This window comes from Lepidochelys kempii, chromosome 1 (genome assembly GCF_965140265.1).
Source record: "Lepidochelys kempii isolate rLepKem1 chromosome 1, rLepKem1.hap2, whole genome shotgun sequence".
NCBI classification, from domain to species: Eukaryota; Metazoa; Chordata; order Testudines; family Cheloniidae; genus Lepidochelys; species Lepidochelys kempii.
The window spans coordinates 45,909,106-45,927,421 of NC_133256.1; the positions used below are offsets into that span (position 1 = coordinate 45,909,106).

General features: G+C 40.3%; 1 protein-coding gene across 1 annotated transcript in view; it reads right to left on the minus strand.

Moving 5' to 3' along the window:
* UBL3 (ubiquitin like 3) overlaps positions 1 to 14,102 on the minus strand; it is a 77,832-nt gene extending 63,730 nt beyond the window's left edge. The window contains exon 1 of the mRNA XM_073341055.1: positions 13,251 to 14,102. Within this exon, the coding sequence (XP_073197156.1) occupies positions 13,251 to 13,277 (27 nt within the window). The 5' untranslated portion in view covers positions 13,278 to 14,102. The remainder of the gene's footprint in view (positions 1 to 13,250) is intronic.
* Between the last annotated feature and the right edge of the window lie 4,214 nt (positions 14,103 to 18,316).

Sequence of the window (18,316 nt, forward strand, 5' to 3'; positions counted from 1 at the left end):
GGACATAAAGAAAAACTTCTTAACTATCAGGGTAATTAAGCACTGGAATAAATTGCCTAGGGAGATTGTGGAATCTCTGTCATTGAAGATTTTTAAGAGCAGGTCAGACAAACACCTATCAGGAATGGTCTAGATAAAACTAGTCCTGCCTTGAGTGCAGGGGACTGGACTAGAAGACTACTCAAGGTCCTCTCCAGTCCTACAATTCTATGGCTGCCTGGCTGATATTCAGAGTTTCAGACACTCTGAAGCTGGCTATTACTGTTCCTAACACAGCACCCAGTGTACAGCTAAAAACAGCCAACTGGCTTTACCCCCAAAGTTAACAGGCAGAGAATAGGTAGTCTTGCCTTTCTTTCAACATATAAATTTAAATTTTTAAATACTTTGGTAACTCTCAAGAATTGTTTGAACAACATATACTTGCTATGAGCCACAATACAAACATTGGGTTATAACAAACTACTATGCAACCTTAACTACAGGAGGACCTCCCAATTTCCTCTACATAACAGCAAACCGGAACTGATCTTCAGGGATAGAGGGTATAAATAGGAATCTTGGTTCTCCTGGGGGAAAAGTATCATATTTCTTAGAACATGTTTCAGTATTTTAGTATGTAATATCTACTCAGTGCAAAAAACAAAAAAAAACCTCTGGGTGCAGTAACATGTAAACAATATCTGTCATGTTTTATTTTCAGTCTTTCATAGAACCATAGAAATGTAGAGATGGAAGGGACCTTGAGAGGTCATTAAATCCATCTCCCGCATGCTGAGGCAGAGTCAAGTATACCTATTCAATAACATAGGGAAGTGGTTCTCAATCAGGGGTACGTGTATCCCTGGGGGTACGTGTATCCCTGGGGGTACGTGTATCCCTGGGGGTACGTGTATCCCTGGGGGTACGCAGATGTCTTCCAGAGGGTACATCAACTCGTTTAGATATTTAACACGCTACATAAAAAGCACTAGCGATGTCAGTAAAAACTAAAATTTTATACAATGACTTGTTTGTGCTGCTCTATATACTATACACTGACATGTAAGTACAATATTTATATTCTAATTCATTTTATAATTTTATGGTAAAAATGAGCAAGTAAGCAATTTTTCGATAATAGTGTGCTCTGACACTGGTCTGATTTTATAAGCAAGTAGTTTTTAAGTGAGGTAAAACTTGGGGACACAAGACAGATCAAACTCCTGAAAGGGATGCAGTAGTCTGGAAAGGTTGAGAGCCACTGACATAGAGCTCATTGCTGCTCAGGCATGACAAGGTATTTGAAAGCATCTTCAGTATTAAGAAGGATAAAAAGGGCCAAAAATATATACAAACAGTCCACCACACACAGCCACCCAGAAATTACTACCTATGGTTACTACTCTTCCCTTCCTCTTATGTCTATGAATTTTAGTATTTTTTCCTTTCAGCTGTTTTCATACACTGAAAAATAGGACATTCGAATACTCAAACTAAGTTTTTAGGATGGGGGAAGCTAAGGGGAAAATGAACATCTCCTAATGGCAGGTTTATTATCAATAAAGACCTAATTTGTTTACGATTTTAAGGGCTTTTAATATTATAAAATATACTCCATGGCTGTGAAGGGTCGTTGGTTAATACCTACACACCTTCAGAGATGACAGGTCAAAGTATAGATCTCATTCAGGTCACAAATTAAACAAATTGGTTGATTTCAACCTAAACCCAAATGATGGGTTATTACAATCATAAAGATACTTCATACAATAATTGGTCACAATTGTCTGTCTCTGCTCAGAAGATGCCCAAGACTAGCAAAAGTGTTGAAGGTCGGACTGATGTGAAGTGGCAGAACCAACTGAGAAAGCCTGTAAGTACCTAACTTGCCTATGCCTGGCTCAGCTCTACCCAGAATTCTTAGTCCCTCATTTTTACAATTTCAAACCCAACTCATATAATCAAGCACTCACAAAACAACATACATGTAGATAGAAGGACTGATCAGTGATCAGCCTATAATCCATGTATAGGGCAGGTTGTCTTTATAAAAGTAAAGAGATAGCAAAGACATAGTACCTGAACTAAGATGATTCTGGGTTGCTGAAAACCTGGACTACACTATGCTTGATGGTGGATGGAATCTTTGAAGAATTTAGCAGCAAAGTTCTATTAAATCTCTACTGAGCATGCACAAAATGCAACTTGGCCAAATTTGGGTGGATTTTTACAGGGATGGCAAAGACATCACTGACACAAAGGTCAACTCCCTGCCAAAATTTCAAATCCCTGCTCCAAAGCATGGATGCACTAGTGGGTTTCAAAAAAAAAAAAAAAAAATTACTGGAATTTTTAATGTGGTCAAAACAATTTTTCTCTAACCTAGTTCTCTGAAATGGCTGAATTGTTTTGGCTGAAGTTTTTCATAAAAAAACAAAGCCTAAGGCAAACATGGTGGTAAAGTTATAAGAAACTGAACAAAATGGGAAGTATCAGGTAACCTTAGTAACAGACAGCACTACCAGCCCTACCTATAATAATATACTGTTCTTTTTTCAGAGGATGACGGCAAACAGCACATAAAAGTACTTTCATTTTAGGTACATAGTAATATTACCAGCTCACCTGTTGCAATACAACTGTAGAGAGTCACCAATTCTTTTACATATTTTCAATTCTGTTCCAATATTTTCATTATTCGCAAGATAAAAAGAGTTCACGATGTCTACCTCTCTCAGTAAAAAAACTTGATAAATCAAAATTTGAAATATTTTTGCAACCAGTCTTGGTATTGTTGTAAACAGAAAAAAGAAAAGCTGCATACAAGTATCATATATACAAATACAGATGAGTCCCCATATAATGATTTACCTTAAACTGTAAAGATTAAGACAACATGCATAACTACGTAAATCCAATAAGAAATGTAATTGTGTCCATTTACATCAGTAATTCAGTTTTCACAAATGAAAATTATATTTGCTTTATGATGTTTCACACAGGATGGATTTGATTTAAATCATGATTTAAATTACAAGTCAGGAAGACTTGACTTAATCATGGATTTCTACATAAAAGTGCATTCTTGTTGGTTGTTATAACCTTAATACATATTCTTCACAACTCAGAGACAGATGTAGGTTTCATTTTTAGAAGGTACACACTATACATATTTAAAGTGATTAATTTTGAAAACTTTTCAGATTAGTTTTACAGCTATATCAGAAAATGAATGATTGTTTGGTTATTTCAGGTCCCAAACGATTTCTCAATTTGGAATGAATTAGTCCAAAGGAAAAAAATATTTTTTCTACACCGGCAGAAGAAGCTACTGCTGTTAAAAGTGAGATTATCACTTCAACAGTCTCTGAATCCAACTGCTTAAGTGACTTCCACCAGTTCACTGGTGAGACTTTCTTTAGAACATCATCAGCAAACATATTTCTTGAATGGTTCATCCTTAGCTCTGAAGTTTACTATAGCTGGCATTATGGAGGGATCATTGCTGGATACATTTTATAAAAAAAATAAAAAAAATCTGATTTATATACAAAAAATCAGATTTTTTTTATTTTATTTTTTAAATAATTGATTTTTATCCACCCTGGTTTCACAACAGCTATTAATTACTCTGCATAATTCTTCTTTGTAAAGACTAAAATTAAAAATGCATAGCACCAAGATGACATACAAACTTCAACCCTTATTAGTACACTGTACAACAACTAAAGTAACTGAACATTATTCCAAACAGTCACATTCATGCCACCGGCCCATCCAAGTACCAATGTGTAATAAAACCTATTACATCCACGATTTTAAACCTTATTGATACTGTATAGCTCATTATTAGCCATTCTCTCAGTCACTAATGATACAATACATAATGCTATGAAAAGAATATCTGAGCCAAGGTAACCTGGTACTTAAGCTCCTTTGGAAACTATAAACTTTTTTATATATATATATATATATATATATATATATATATATATATATATATATATATATATATATATATATATATATATATATATATATATATATATATATATATATATATAGGCCACAGATCTAAAATAATTGAAGTGCTCTCCTGATGACTCATTAGGGTAACAAGGAAATAGGGATTGTTGGATAACTAATCAAGCTCAACACACCATCAGCATCTTAAAGTTATACCGCAGTTCTGAAAGGCACAATTAATTGATTAAATATTGATCTCCACTATTTATTTTTATTACGAACAATAATGGAATCTCTATATTAAATATATACGTCAGTATTCTAAGGGACTATAAGCAGTATCATTTGATATGTTTGTTAGAGTTCAGAAACAGATTAGTGTGGCACAGGCGACTGTTAGACCACAATGCACTGGGACATCATGCTTGCTGCACAGAGGAGATATTAACCAATGTTGCAATATCCAACTCTGAAATGAAATTACTTTGGAAATAAAACACATTCTTCTCACTGTTTAATCTCAAAAGAAGAAAAAAACCCACCATGTTATGTTTATTTTAAAAAGGTACCAAATTTACATCTAAGAGAATTTCTTATCTTACATAACATAATATGGTGTAAGAAAGATCAAGGGAAAGCTTCCAAAAGAGCAAAGACCCAAGTTTTTCAAGGTCGAAGCATTCATCCATACCTGAAATATTGGCATTACAAATTGAAGTCCAGATCTGCAGCTGAATAGCACTAAAAGAAGAGAGCCAGAATTGTTTCCCCCTGAATCTACTATGGCTGTCCTGGCACAGGTCCAGGTCTTTGGTGTAAATCAGATGAGCCTGAACAGTACTTGAATCGATGACAGCTACCTGGAGCAATCAGGGGCTATTCCAACAGATAGACATACAGTGTAGGAGTGTCATAGACACACTTCTTAGATGGTGACTATGAGATACTATTATCCAGGAGCTGGACCCACTAAAGTATAGGGAAGTTTTTTTTGGTGGAGGGCTAACACAAATCTGGCACAGTGCTGAACAGGACCTGGTCCTATTTACATCTGTTTTATGACTTGGCTAATAAAAATGGGACACATTAAACTCAGTCAATTTATATTTATTTCTATCTCCATAATAACTATCATGGAACAAAATAATATCTTAATTGGAAAGATAATTAATTGTATGGGATTCTACCACTAGCTTTCCATGAAGTTTTGAAATCTATCTCCCAAAGAATTTTAGGTAAGAAATATAGATATGTGGACCTAACATTGACAAATTATTTTTAAGCCACTTAGCCACTGCCAGAAACTATAGAAAAAAATTACTTGAAAAGAGTCCGATCCTGCATCAGGGGCGTCATCACCTTGCAATGTGTCAAGTTCCCTCCTCTTTCAGATGCTTTTATAAGTTTAGTGGCTCTCTGTGAAGACTCTTTTTGGAGAAAATTTATAGTATGTTTTGATCAACGCCCTCTTCCTTTTTAATGCAAATTTCAAACACATCTATGATGATTGCTAGATACAAGTTTAGAGAGAACCTGCCAATGGATTCCACTGACTGCAATTGTCAAACTAGAACATATCAATCCTTCTCTGTCAAACAACCAACCAACCCATCCTGAAACTGAGAGTGGCTGTCAAAGAATATTTCAATGTTCACTCCATGCTTTAGGACGGTTCAATGTTACTTCTTTAACAAGGTGTAAATATTTCTGAAGACTTATACATCAGAAGTTTAGAATGACAACAACTGAGAAGTCTCATCTTTTTTCCGTTGGCTTAACAAATAACAAAGATATCCTTGACACAATTTTACCAACGTTCTTGGAAGGCCCCTTCAGCAACTTTATTCTCTGTAACATTATTCTCTAAATTTTCTTTTCTGATGTATAATCAATAGCATTAACTTGGAATGCATTTGGCTGCATAGAGACAATTTCAAGAATTTTCTCATATTTGACCAACAGTCCTTACAATTATAAGTGTTCGTTCTTTAATTTTTTCCTTCAATATTTCTTCATTTTCATCACAAGTAGCATCTGGTGGTGGACCTGCCATTTTAAATTTGTTTTGGGAAGTATAGCCAGGCCAAAATACTTCAGTCATTTTTTTAAATTGATCATTTTGTGCTACCCTGGAGGTGGTTAGCATAGTAGGAGGTTGCAAATCCCATCAAATGCAAGTTGTTATAGCATAGTCATAGATTGATCTTTGCCAATTTTTGGATACCAAAACCAGAGACTACTCCAAAACTAAGCTGAAGTTGTAGATGTGCTAAAAGGTCTGAAATTTAGACTTAAATCAGCATCATGGCCAGGATTAGATGACAATGATGGAATCAAAAGTTTTCACTGTTACTAAATTTAGAATAAATGGCCAATATCTAGTGAATGCAATAGTGCAGATAGAAGACTGAAAAATAAGAGGAGCCATATACAGAACCACCAAGATTACCCAGAACTTTCCAGAAGTGCCTAGACTCCTGCAAGACCACCCTCCCAAGAATAATGTAAATTCTTCAGAGTGAGGAAGAAGGTCAATAAGTTAAAAAAAACAAAAAACACAGAAAAAATTCTCTAAGATCCAGGGGCTTGGCTTCTCTGTGGGGAAAAACAGGTTTTATTTTGGGGATTTGGAATTACTGTTGTGGCAACATCACTATTTTTTCAGATTATTTACTTTGTGTATTTGACAGCACTTTGCATATAGTCAGTTCCACAGTTTCTCCCACATTATTTCTAGGATTTATCTTACAGTAGCGCTCAATGGGTGCAGACAGGACTGGAACACCATTGTGCTGTGCAGTGTACAAGCATATACGAAAAAACAGTTCCAGCCCTCAAACCTTATACTCTAAAACTTATTAAAGCATAGAAACGGACAAAAACTGGATGTAAGTGTATACACAAGCAGGCCCCACGTATTCCACGTTGCATAGCCTCAGATTTCACTCCTTTTACAGAGCTGTGCTCCAGAATCTGAGTTTTTATTTATATATATAGCAGCGTTTCCCAAACTTTTTAGCCTATTACAGAACATTTATAATATTATTTTGTAGTCGTTTGGTTTTCAAATAAAAAATTGCATTATTTATGCTCAAATATATTTTATTTTATAAAACAAAGCAAAAATATAAATTTAAAATAACTTGAACTAACAATTTCTAACTGGAAAGCGCGTATAAAAAGGTACAAAAATCAAGCGCAAGAGTCAAAATTAAATTCTAGATTCTTTCAAGGAACACCTGTTCACATTGTGTGGAACACCAGTGTTCCGTGGAAAGCAGTTTGGGAAACGCTGGTCTACAGTCATAGTGATCATGGAAAAAACCTTGAAAGCATCAACACTGTTTCCTGCCTGCATTTGCACAGAGACCAAAACAATAACTCTGAGAACTGTGAATTGCCCCATTTATCTCAAATAGAGCCCTGTGGACTCCAGAGCTGCAGAATTTCGCTATTTTTTGACAAAATTCAACTTTTGTTGCTGTAGAATTCATCATTTTGCTACTACCAGGTGCCCAGCTTTTGTTTTCCGTCTCTCAGTCTTTCCAGGACCTGCCAGCAGTTGCCTCTGCTCCCCACCATTCCCCAAAAGGGGAAATTAATTGGATTACAGTGTGTGCTCCCTGCACTGTTTCATGGAACTAGACAGCGGGGAGCTGGAGAGCAAGAACTAGAGTCCAGCTTACAGCCAGGAAACAGGGGGAACCAGAAAATAGGCTGATGACTTAACTTGCCTGGAAAACAGAGCAGCAGCCAAGGCCAGGAGGAAATGTCCCAATGAAGCAGACTATAAGCGCTGTCAGTTCCTTGCACAATGGTGGACGCAAGTTCTGTGCCAAACAACTTGAACAACAACATAGGAGCCAAGGCCCAAGGAGAGGAGCTGGGCCACCTGGAGAGCATAGCAAAAAAACCTCATCTTCAAAAATAACCATTGACAAATTTTACATCGGAGTATTTTCAACTATGAGACACAGATCTGTGCTCGTGTGGGGGAATAAAATATGGAGCATTTTATTGTGAAAAGAGTAAATTAACACTTCCTAAAAGTTATGGATGAGTACTGTGGAATTTGGTCCTATTCTGCCAGGGAGTACACAATGTCCTGTATACAAACAAATGATCATAATAATGATTGGTACACCTGGTTAAATACATGGGTTGTTCCGTTTTGTTTGTTGGGCAGGGGGAATATTTTCAGATAATTTTAGTAGAGGTTGCCAAGTATATATGTGACATCAGCTTTGAGCATGTATGGCCCTGATCACAGCTGCAGGTAACAAGAGAGTGTTGGAAGACAGGCAGGGAGAAATGTCTTGTCCCTTTAAAAGCAGCACTGCAATATGTTACACACCCTGATTCAACATATAGGGAACCAGAAAAGGGGCTTTCTTCATCCTGATCCCCTCCCACATCCCCGACATACACACACAAAAAGGAAAATGACGACAACACAGGAAATGATACACTGTGATATGTTTCACTCTCTCCTGTATCAGGAAAGAAAGAATACCCAAATGCTTCCTGGCTGCAAACTGGATAACATGTTACAATTAAATACAGAACACAATATACCAGGAATAAATACTTAAAACTCTTCAGATTGGAGAAGGGGATGTAAAATGCACAGAAATAACATTTTAGCATTTATTAGTCACTCCCTCAAGCACTCCTTAATAAACTTAACACAGTCAACTTGGTATCTAATCAGTTTAAAAAATAAGAAAAGTTATTTCAGATTCTGTCACAAAGCCTATGAAAAGGTAAAAGGAGGAACAGTAACTAAAGTAAATAAGGTAAGAGGATAAAGATGCACCACTTTTTGAATTTTGTCCCCATAAATGAAATGCTGTGAATAAAATCAAATATCTTTAACTACTTTATTTCCAATATATTATGTTGATATTCTCCTTGAGTATTCTTATATTTAGAATATTTTTAAACTGGTTGGTGGATACTGAAACTTAACTGCACACAACTACTTCTTCAGGTTCTTCTTCCACTCTCCTACTGCACCTTCTTTCAGGCTGCACAATCTGCCTGAGGCCATATCCCTATCTGATTTTCTCCATCAAGTCCCTCATGAAATCACAATTCACAGGTGCCAGTATACACTAGGCCACCCACCTTCTCCCTACCTTTTACTTCCTGAAATAGCTTGTACAGGCACACATATAAACCACTTCAAAAACCGTGGAATAAGTTTGGAACCAGTTTTTGTTGTTGTTGCCGCCCTTCTTTTGTCCACTATCCTCATTACCCATAAAGACGATAGTATTTCTGCCCGACAAGCACCTGTCTTGTGTCTGTTAAGTGCCTAGCACCGGAGACGCTAATTAAGTTTTACTAAAAATAGGCATTCCACACACCATGATGTCTTTTGCTTAAGTCTTAGTATATGGATTCAAACAGACTGTATAAAATAATTTAATAGTCTATAAATTCCTAATTTAGAAATGTTTTGTTGTTTACATGGTGCCTATGCAAAAGGGGTCAACAAAAAGAATATCTCCCTCGAACATTACTCAGAGAGAGAAAATGTATGGGACTTAACAACATAGAAGACATACAAAGGGTGGCCCTGGATAATCAGGGGTGGCAGAGTCTTGTTCATGCCCTAAGCAATGTCTGAAGGTGCAGGAAGGACTCAGTTTAAGACTAAGCCATACAAGGTGCTTTTCAAAGATGGAAGTCCTTGAAAAGAAATTAGATTTGTAAGGAAGAGTGTAGTAACAGTACAAGAGACATGGCTCACATGACAGTCCCACTGAAATCCCTAGAATTATTCATTTAAGTAATAGCTTCTGTACTGAGCCCATGTTTTGAGTCACTTGTGCTGAAACACTCAACTATGCTTATATCAAAACTCAAACAGAAAACTAAATATTTTCATTAAGTTAAAAGAGTAGAGTCAAATTAACTACATGAATCCGCAAACCACTTAGTGCCTTCTTATTTTTACTTAAGAAATATGACTTGCAAACAGATCACCTCTTATCTACAATCTATTTTCAACCACTACTGCATAACAAAACTGGTCAATTTTCTGGTGAAAGTGTTTGAAATATTCAGAGATGATCCCTATGGTCACTGGCACCCCCAATATTCTAAAACAGGGAACTATGAGAAAACAAACAAAATTATGATCCAATCCTGCAATACAATCTGCTACCACTGACCCCTACACATGTCTAGAGTCCTAATTAGTTGATGAAAAGCCACACAGCCACATAGGTCAACACTAGCAGGTTTCATTGAAAAACTGGAGCCTTAACCTTTGAGTAGCATGTATTGCAACAGCAGCAGCAAAACACATACTTATAAAATAATGTTTGGAATGTGACGTGTCATAATCTACTTTGTTAATAGAATGCAAATGATAAAGAATTATTATGTTAATCATTTAGGACTGATGTATTGAAATGTTTAGCAACATAAAAAGCGACTAATTCTAGAGGAAGTCAATCAAACGTGACTGACGAGAAAGAGGTCAAAGTTTTGCACATATTCAAATACTGTACTAGCTTGAAATTTCTGTACAGCTTCCATAGATTTATATAAATTCAGAATATATATATATACACACACACACACACCCCAGAACACTGCTAATTTCCACTGATAGAAAGAGCTATTGCAAATAACTACATTTTGCAAAGTAGCCATTAAAATAATAAAAAGCAGACACTAAATCATTTATTTGACAAATACAGTTTAGTTTTAATTATTTATTATAATACTTCAGTGTTTTGTAAATGGTTTTGTAAACGTAATGAATTTTAGTAATACAACATCCCTCTAGACTACTATTAAATCGTTGAGAACTGGGAAAAAGACCATTGCTTGTGCATACAAATTATGGAGTGGGTGGATTAGGGAAATGCAAATTACCAAGACTCTACAGTAAATACAAACAAACAAGGTGACAGCCTGATAAATGCTTCTCTTTTAGGAACAATCAGTTTAAACAGGGATTACTAGCAAATGTGAGCTTTTGGAGTGAGGACGTTGTTGATAATAGGAGACTAAGGGCTAGTCTACACAGCAGCGCTTTAACTTGACTTGTGTAGTTGCGGCAGAGCGCTGGGAGAGAGGTCTCCCAGCGCTCTAAAAAACCCACCTCCACGAGGGGCATGGCTACCAGCACGGGTGCACTGTCTATATTGGCATTTTACAGCACTGAAACTTGCAGCACTCAAGGGGGTGTCATTTCCCCATGTTCCTTCTAACAATTTATCCATACTTAATAGCCCAATTTTCCACAGTGTATATGACTCAAGCCTGTTAAGACAAGACAACTGCAGCTAAAAAAAAAAATGCAGAAACCTATTGAAATGGTCCTGAAAAAGCCAGCATGAATTTATACCCCCAGTTAAAATGAATGGATACTGATGTTATCATTTGATATTTCATCCCCATATATCCAAAAAATCACTACTGCTAACAATCTTCTTGATTATGAACAAATGGCATATCTTTAGGCCTATTTTACTAGTAGCAATGTGCCAATATGGCATCAGAATAATTACTGCTTTTAAAAGATAGAACAGTTTTTATAGCTAAATTTTTTTTATTTCTATCATTTAAATGTGTACATTGATATAAAATCAAGTCTTCAGCACAAGATATCTAGTGACAGCACAATGATTCCCAAGTAGGTAGGGTCCAGGAGTACTGTGGAGGGGCAACTTGCTCAGCTCAGGGAAAGGGGAGAGAAGAGTGCTTCCTGTTGTTGTCTAGAGACCCCTCCAGCAAATTTCAAAAACAATGCTAAGGGATTTGCATCCAGCCCTCCTCAGCTAGAGTAAGATTTGCTGTGATATGACGCATTAGTCAGTGAGGGGAAGGGGAAAGACTATTCAGTGTATTCTCAGGGCTAAGGAGACCCTGAAAGGAAACATACACTAAATAATATTATGACTGAAAATTACACTGCAAAGGATTCAAACTCAGAGACAACAGTCCCCCCACCCTCCAAGTCATAATATGCAGAATATATCTGAGAGAGAAAAAAAAGCCCACAGCCACCGATTTTTTTTAATCGTTTATCTTATTACTTCTCTTTTTTTGGCAAAATTTAATTTTTCTACAGCAGCCAAAATGACCCTCTGCAAGAAACAATGAAAGTAAGCTCCCAAATGGTACCACTATTCCAACAGCCTGATTAGCATGAATATGCACATTAACTGCATACCTACTATGCCTGAAACAAGGGCTATCCATCTTTAAATTCTTTCTACAGCACTAGGTTATCAAGGCAAAATGTAATTTCACACCAAATGACAGAAGCATGGACGTGTCTTCTGCTCTAAAACAAAGTCACCACCAATCACCTTGAAATATGAAGAATGAAGTGATATGTGGAAGAGTTTTGCTGTAAGAATAGAGGTAACACATAAAAATGTATTAACCAGTTTCTTTCAATATATAACATCAGAAAATTCATGCTGCAAATAGATTAATTAGCAGACCTGAAAGACTAGTGCAAGAACTCCCTCCTCCTCCCCCCAAAGCACCAGAACATGCCCATCTATACACCTTTCTGGTTTTAAATTTATTGATCTGGCAGGTCCAACGGGAGCTCAACAGAGAACTATACTGGTCGAAGTATAGTTCACTAAAAGAAATACAACTGTCCTTGAAAAAAGTCAATACTGCAGCTAGTACACCAGAGATCTTATTGTGTAAATACATATGTGAGTTTTTGCCTGTTCACCTGTATCAAGTGAAGAGATTATCTCCCTATCAATGCTAGATGCCAAAGTGTTGGTGGGAAGCCAGGGAGGTGGGAGGAGAGAATAGGGCCGAATTTCAGCTGGTTCTGGAGGATAAATGTTTTCCAGTATGCTATGGTTTGGACACAAATGGTTTCCGGTACAGTTTTATTTTGTATAGCATCTCGCTCACACATTATAATTCAAAAATGCTTCACAGAGTTACACAATACAGCTACACAAAATGAAAAGACGCAGACAGCTATTCACTGGTGTAGGTAAAGGAGAAGGACAATTACCTCTCCGAGTTGCCTTACTACATACAAGACGACACTGCAGCTCCCCGATTCCCTTAGGAAAAATCAAAGCAGCATCTGGACGTACGAGGGGGAGGGTGGGCGAGGAAGGAGACACTAGAAGGCTGGAACTTTTTGTCCCCTACATCCTTAAGGGACAGGAGTGTCATTTTCTGCTAACCCTCTTTGCTGAACCCCTCTCTTTTTCCGTCTTCATCTCCCAAACACACACCCAACAGACTGTCAACCAATGGCTGTAGTAACGACAGCAAATAAGGCGCCCGGTACTTACCATGTCAGCTGGGACACTGCTGGACATCTTGCTGTTATACTCTAGTGGTTTAAAACAACTTTAAAAATAATAATAATACCACCAAGCTCGCACAGCAAGGGATCCGCGCCCGGTTCGGCGGCAGTAAGTTCAATGTTCCTGTGAGTGGTGGATACGCAGAGAGGAGGCTGTTTGTTGAGGGGGAAATATCCAAGAGGAGCCGGTCTCCAGCGGGCACAGCAGCAGCCCGGAGATGGCAGCAGATCCTTGTCAGCAGCAGCGGTGCCAGGTGGACCAGACAGGGCTGTACAGTGACATGAACTGCGGGCGGGGGGTTTTCTTCCTTCTCCAGCCCAGACGGATAATGACGGGATGATTCACGGGATAGCTCTGCGCCCAAGTCACCTCCTCATTAAAGCGGGCGACCCAGACAGGCTGGGCGACCTTCCGGCGGCCGGAGCGAGCGGCTGAAGTTTGTGTCCTCCCAGGAGGCGGGGGGTGCCGGGGGCGGACCACCCTGCACGGTGTCTGCGGGCGAGGGAGAAGGGCAGCGTCTCTCCCCGGCCCGGGGTGCCCTCCCCCACACCGCTCCGGGAGCGGCAGCGCCTCAAGGGGAATTTAAACGGCAGCCGCCTCCAGCCCGCAGCAGCCTCAGGTCTCTGCTCTCATCGCCGCTGCCTCCCCCGTCCAACGGCTCCCTTAGCGGCCCGGCGGGGACCCCAGTGCCGGGCGGGCTGCCCTGCCTCGTCTCGCCGTGGGCCGGGGCCGTCTCAGTGCGATCCGCTCTCTGCCCCGCGCCCGCAGCCGCTGCCTGTCATCTTCCTCTCAAGCCAACATGGCGCCCGCCGAGCCGAGGGAAGGGGACACAGCAGGGGAGAGACGAGCCCCGCCCCTCCCCTGTGCGTCACGCTCGGCATCCCCCGCGGGGCACCATGGGGATTGTAGGCCGCGGAGCGGGGGAAGCCCCAAGAACGAACAGCCCAGAGAGTCGAGCGCCGCCCTCACTCAGCAACGGTTGCTAGGGCTGGCAACAGGTCGTGGGGGCGGTATCCTGCCGTGTTGTCACGAGGGAGCATGTGGGGGCCAGCAAGTTCCCTGGCTCCGAGGGGCCCCACACTTCCCCAGGGGGCTGCAAGCTCAGGGGGGCCCCACACTTCCCAAGGGGGCTTCTAGCCTAGGAGCCCCACACTTCCCAAGGGCCCCTCCCTGCCAGCAGCAGGGGCTGCAGTCCCAATGATCACCCTGCTCTCCAAAGTCTCTGGCTGGAAGCTGGGCCACCTGCAGAGCTTGGCACCACCAGGGCACCCAGTTCCCTGAGCTCCTTACAGGCCCAGCTGGGCCACAAGCAGATGTAGTTTTCCAAAGTTCTCAGCCTGGATTTCACTCCATATTCCTAGTGCAACTTCTGTGAGTTTGGCCCAGGGGCCAGGCACCAACTAAGACACAGCCGCTGAAACTGATGATGTGTTACAATGCACCTGTTTTCTTTATATATTATAAACCTCCACATAAATATTAAATGAATTGCACTGTTTTCATGAGGTGGGCTGTAACGTACTTTACAGCTACTTGGAGACCGCTGGGAGCCCTTTTAGATGGTATTATTTACAAAATATGGTTGTATGTTTTGTTCCTGTACATTTTCCAGCTGAATAGAAGAGAATTATTTCTTTATACCACAGGTTCGCATGTCTCAGGTGCCACAGCACTTCTTTGTACTTCTCAATTCTTAGATTTTTTTAGCCTGAAATATCAGTCATTTCTAGTCTGGACCATTCTTTCTAAGCTGCGTAGTTCTTCCACTGAAAAGCTCCAATGGGACCCACAGCAGAAATGATGACTTATTGCAGTTTCAAAAGGAAAGTGGTCCCTCACCAAATGCTTCCTTACTTCAAGGCCAAATTTTCTTAAAAGGAGGCTGTAGGGCAACTTATGCCTTACCACAGTCTGATTTGGAATCCCAGCCCTGACTAAGTAAAGGTAATGTCAGGTGGAAGAGATATTCCACCTCTAAAAAGGAAAAACTGATGTCCAACTGTTTAACCAAGATGCAGATGTATAGACACACATATCTGCTCATGTAAAAGTGTCAAAGGAAATATTAAGAAAATCAAGCAGATGATTCCTTAAGGATGGGTTTCAGAGTAGCAGCCGTGTTAGTCTGTATTCGCAAAAAGGAAAGGAGTACTAGTTGCACCTTAGAGACTAACCAATTTATTTGAGCATAAGCTTTCGTGGGCTACAGCTCACTTCATCGGTTGCATTCAGTGGAAAATACAGTGAGGAAATTTATATACACACAGAACATGAAAAAATGGGTGTTATCATACACACTGTAAGGAGAGTGATCACTTAAGATGAGCTATTACCAGCAGGAGAGCAGGGGGAGGGGGGACCTTTTGTAGTGATAATCAAGGTGGGAATAAACATGGGGAAATAGTTTTACTTTGTGTAATGACACATCCACTCCCAGTCTCTATTCAAGCCTAAGTTAATTGTATCCAAGTTGCAAATTAATTCCAATTCAGCAGTCTCTCATTGGAGTCTGTTTTTGAAGTCTTTTTGTTCTAATATTGCGACCTTTAGGTCTGAAATCAAGTGACCCAAGGAATATTTCCAACACACCTCTGAACAACATACTAATCCACAGAGACCTTCCTACCAACACTACAAAAAGAAGGATTCTAGGTGGGCTCCTCCTGAAGGTCAAAACAACAGACTGGACTTCTACATAGAGTGCTTCCGCCGATGTGCACGGGCTGAAATTGTGGAAAAGCAGCATCACTTGCCCCATAACCTCAACTGTGCAGAACACAATGCCATCCACAGCCTCGGAAACAATTCTGACATCATAATAAAAAAGGCTGACAAAGGAGGTGCTGTCGTCATCATGAATAGGTCGGAATATGAACAAGAGGCTTCTAGGCAGCTCTCCAGCACCACTTTCTACAAGCCATTACTCTCTGATCCCACTGAGGGTTACCAAAAGAAACTACAGCATTTGCTCAAGAAACTCCCTGAAAAAGCACAAGAACAAATCCGCACAGACACACCCCTGGAACCGACCAGAGGTATTCTATCTGCTACCCAAGATCCATAAACCTGGAAATCCTGGATGCCCCATCATCTCAGGCATTGGCACCCTGACAGCTGGATTGTCTGGCTATGTAGACTCCCTCCTCAGGCCCTACGCTACCAGCACTCCCAGCTATCTTCGAGACACCACTGACTTCCTGAGGATACTACAGTCCATCAGTGATCTTCCTGAAAACACCATCCTGGCCACTATGTATGTAGAAGCCCTCTACACCAACATTCCACACAAAGATGGACTACAAACCGTCAGGAACAGTATCCCCGATAATGTCACGGCAAACCTGGTGGCTGAACTTTGTGACTTTGTCCTTACCCATAACTATTTCAAATTTGGGGACAATGTATACCTTCAAATCAGCGGCACTGCTATGGGTACCCGCATGGCCCCACAGTATGCCAACATTTTTATGGCTGACTTAGAACAACGTTTCCTCAGCTCTCGTCCCCTAATGCCCCTACTCTACTTCCGCTACATTGATGACATCTTCATCATCTGGACCCATGGAAAAGAAGCCCTTGAGGAATTCCACCATGATTTCAACAATTTCCATCCCAACATGAACCTCAGCCTGGACCAGTCCACACAAGAGACCCACTTCCTGGACACTACGGTGCTAATAAGCAATAGTCACATAAACACCACCGTATACCGGTAACCTACTGACCACTATTCCTACCTACATGCCTCCAGCTTTCACCCAGACCACACCACATGATCCATCGTCTACAGCCAAGTTCTACGATACAATCACATTTGCTCCAACCCCTCAGACAGAGAAAAACGCCTACAAGATCTCTGTCAAGCATTCTTACAACTACAATACCCACCTGATGAAGTGAAGAAACAAATTGGCAGAGCCAGAAGAGTACCCAGAAGTCACCTACTACAGGACAGGCCCAACAAAGATAATAACAGAACGCCACTAGCCGTCACCTTCAGCCCCCAACTAAAACCTCTCCAACGCATCATCAAGGATCTACAACCTATCCTGAAGGACGACCCATCACTCTCACAAATCTTGGGAGACAGGCCAGTCCTTGCCTACAGACAGCCCCCCAACCTGAAGCAAATACTCACCAGCAACCACACACCACACAAAAAAACCCAATAACCCAGGAACCTATCCTTGCAACAAAGCCCGTTGCCAACTGAGTCCACATATCTATTCAGGGGACACCATCATAGGGCCTAATCACATCAGCCACACTATCAGAGGCTTGTTCACCTGCACATCTACCAATGTGATATATGCCATCATGTGCCAGCGATGCCCCTCTGCCATGTACATTGGTCAAACTGGATACTCTCTACGTAAAAGAATTAATGGACACAAATCAGATGTCAAGAATTATAACATTCATAAACCAGTTGGAGAACATTTCAATCTCTCTGGTCACTCGATTTCAGACCTAAAGGTCGCAATATTAGAACAAAAAGACTTCAAAAACAGACTCCAACGAGAGACTGCTGAATTGGAATTAATTTGCAAATTGGATACAATTAACTTAGGCTTGAATAGAGACTGGGAGTGGATGTGTCATTACACAAAGTAAAACTATTTCCCCATGTTTATTCCCTTCTCCCCCCCCAACCCCACACTGCTCCTCGGACGTTCCTGTTAACTGCTGGAAATGGCCCACCTTGATTATCACTACAAAAGGTTTTCTCCCCCCAGCCCCGCTCCGCTCTCCTGATGGTAATAGCTCACCTTAAGTGATCACTCTCCTGACAGTGTGTATGATAACTGCCATTTTTTCATGTTCTGTGTGTATATAAATCTCCTCACTGTATTTTCTACTGAATGCATCTGATGAAGTGAGCTGTAGCTCATGAAAGCTTATGCTCAAATAAATTGGTTCGTCTCTAAGGTGCCACTAGTACTCCTTTTCTTTTTCCTTAAGGATGGTTCACTATCATCTACACATTCAGTCTGGTGTCTATAGGTCATAGGTCTCCTGTAAACCCACATCAAAATATGGCTAAGTTCAAT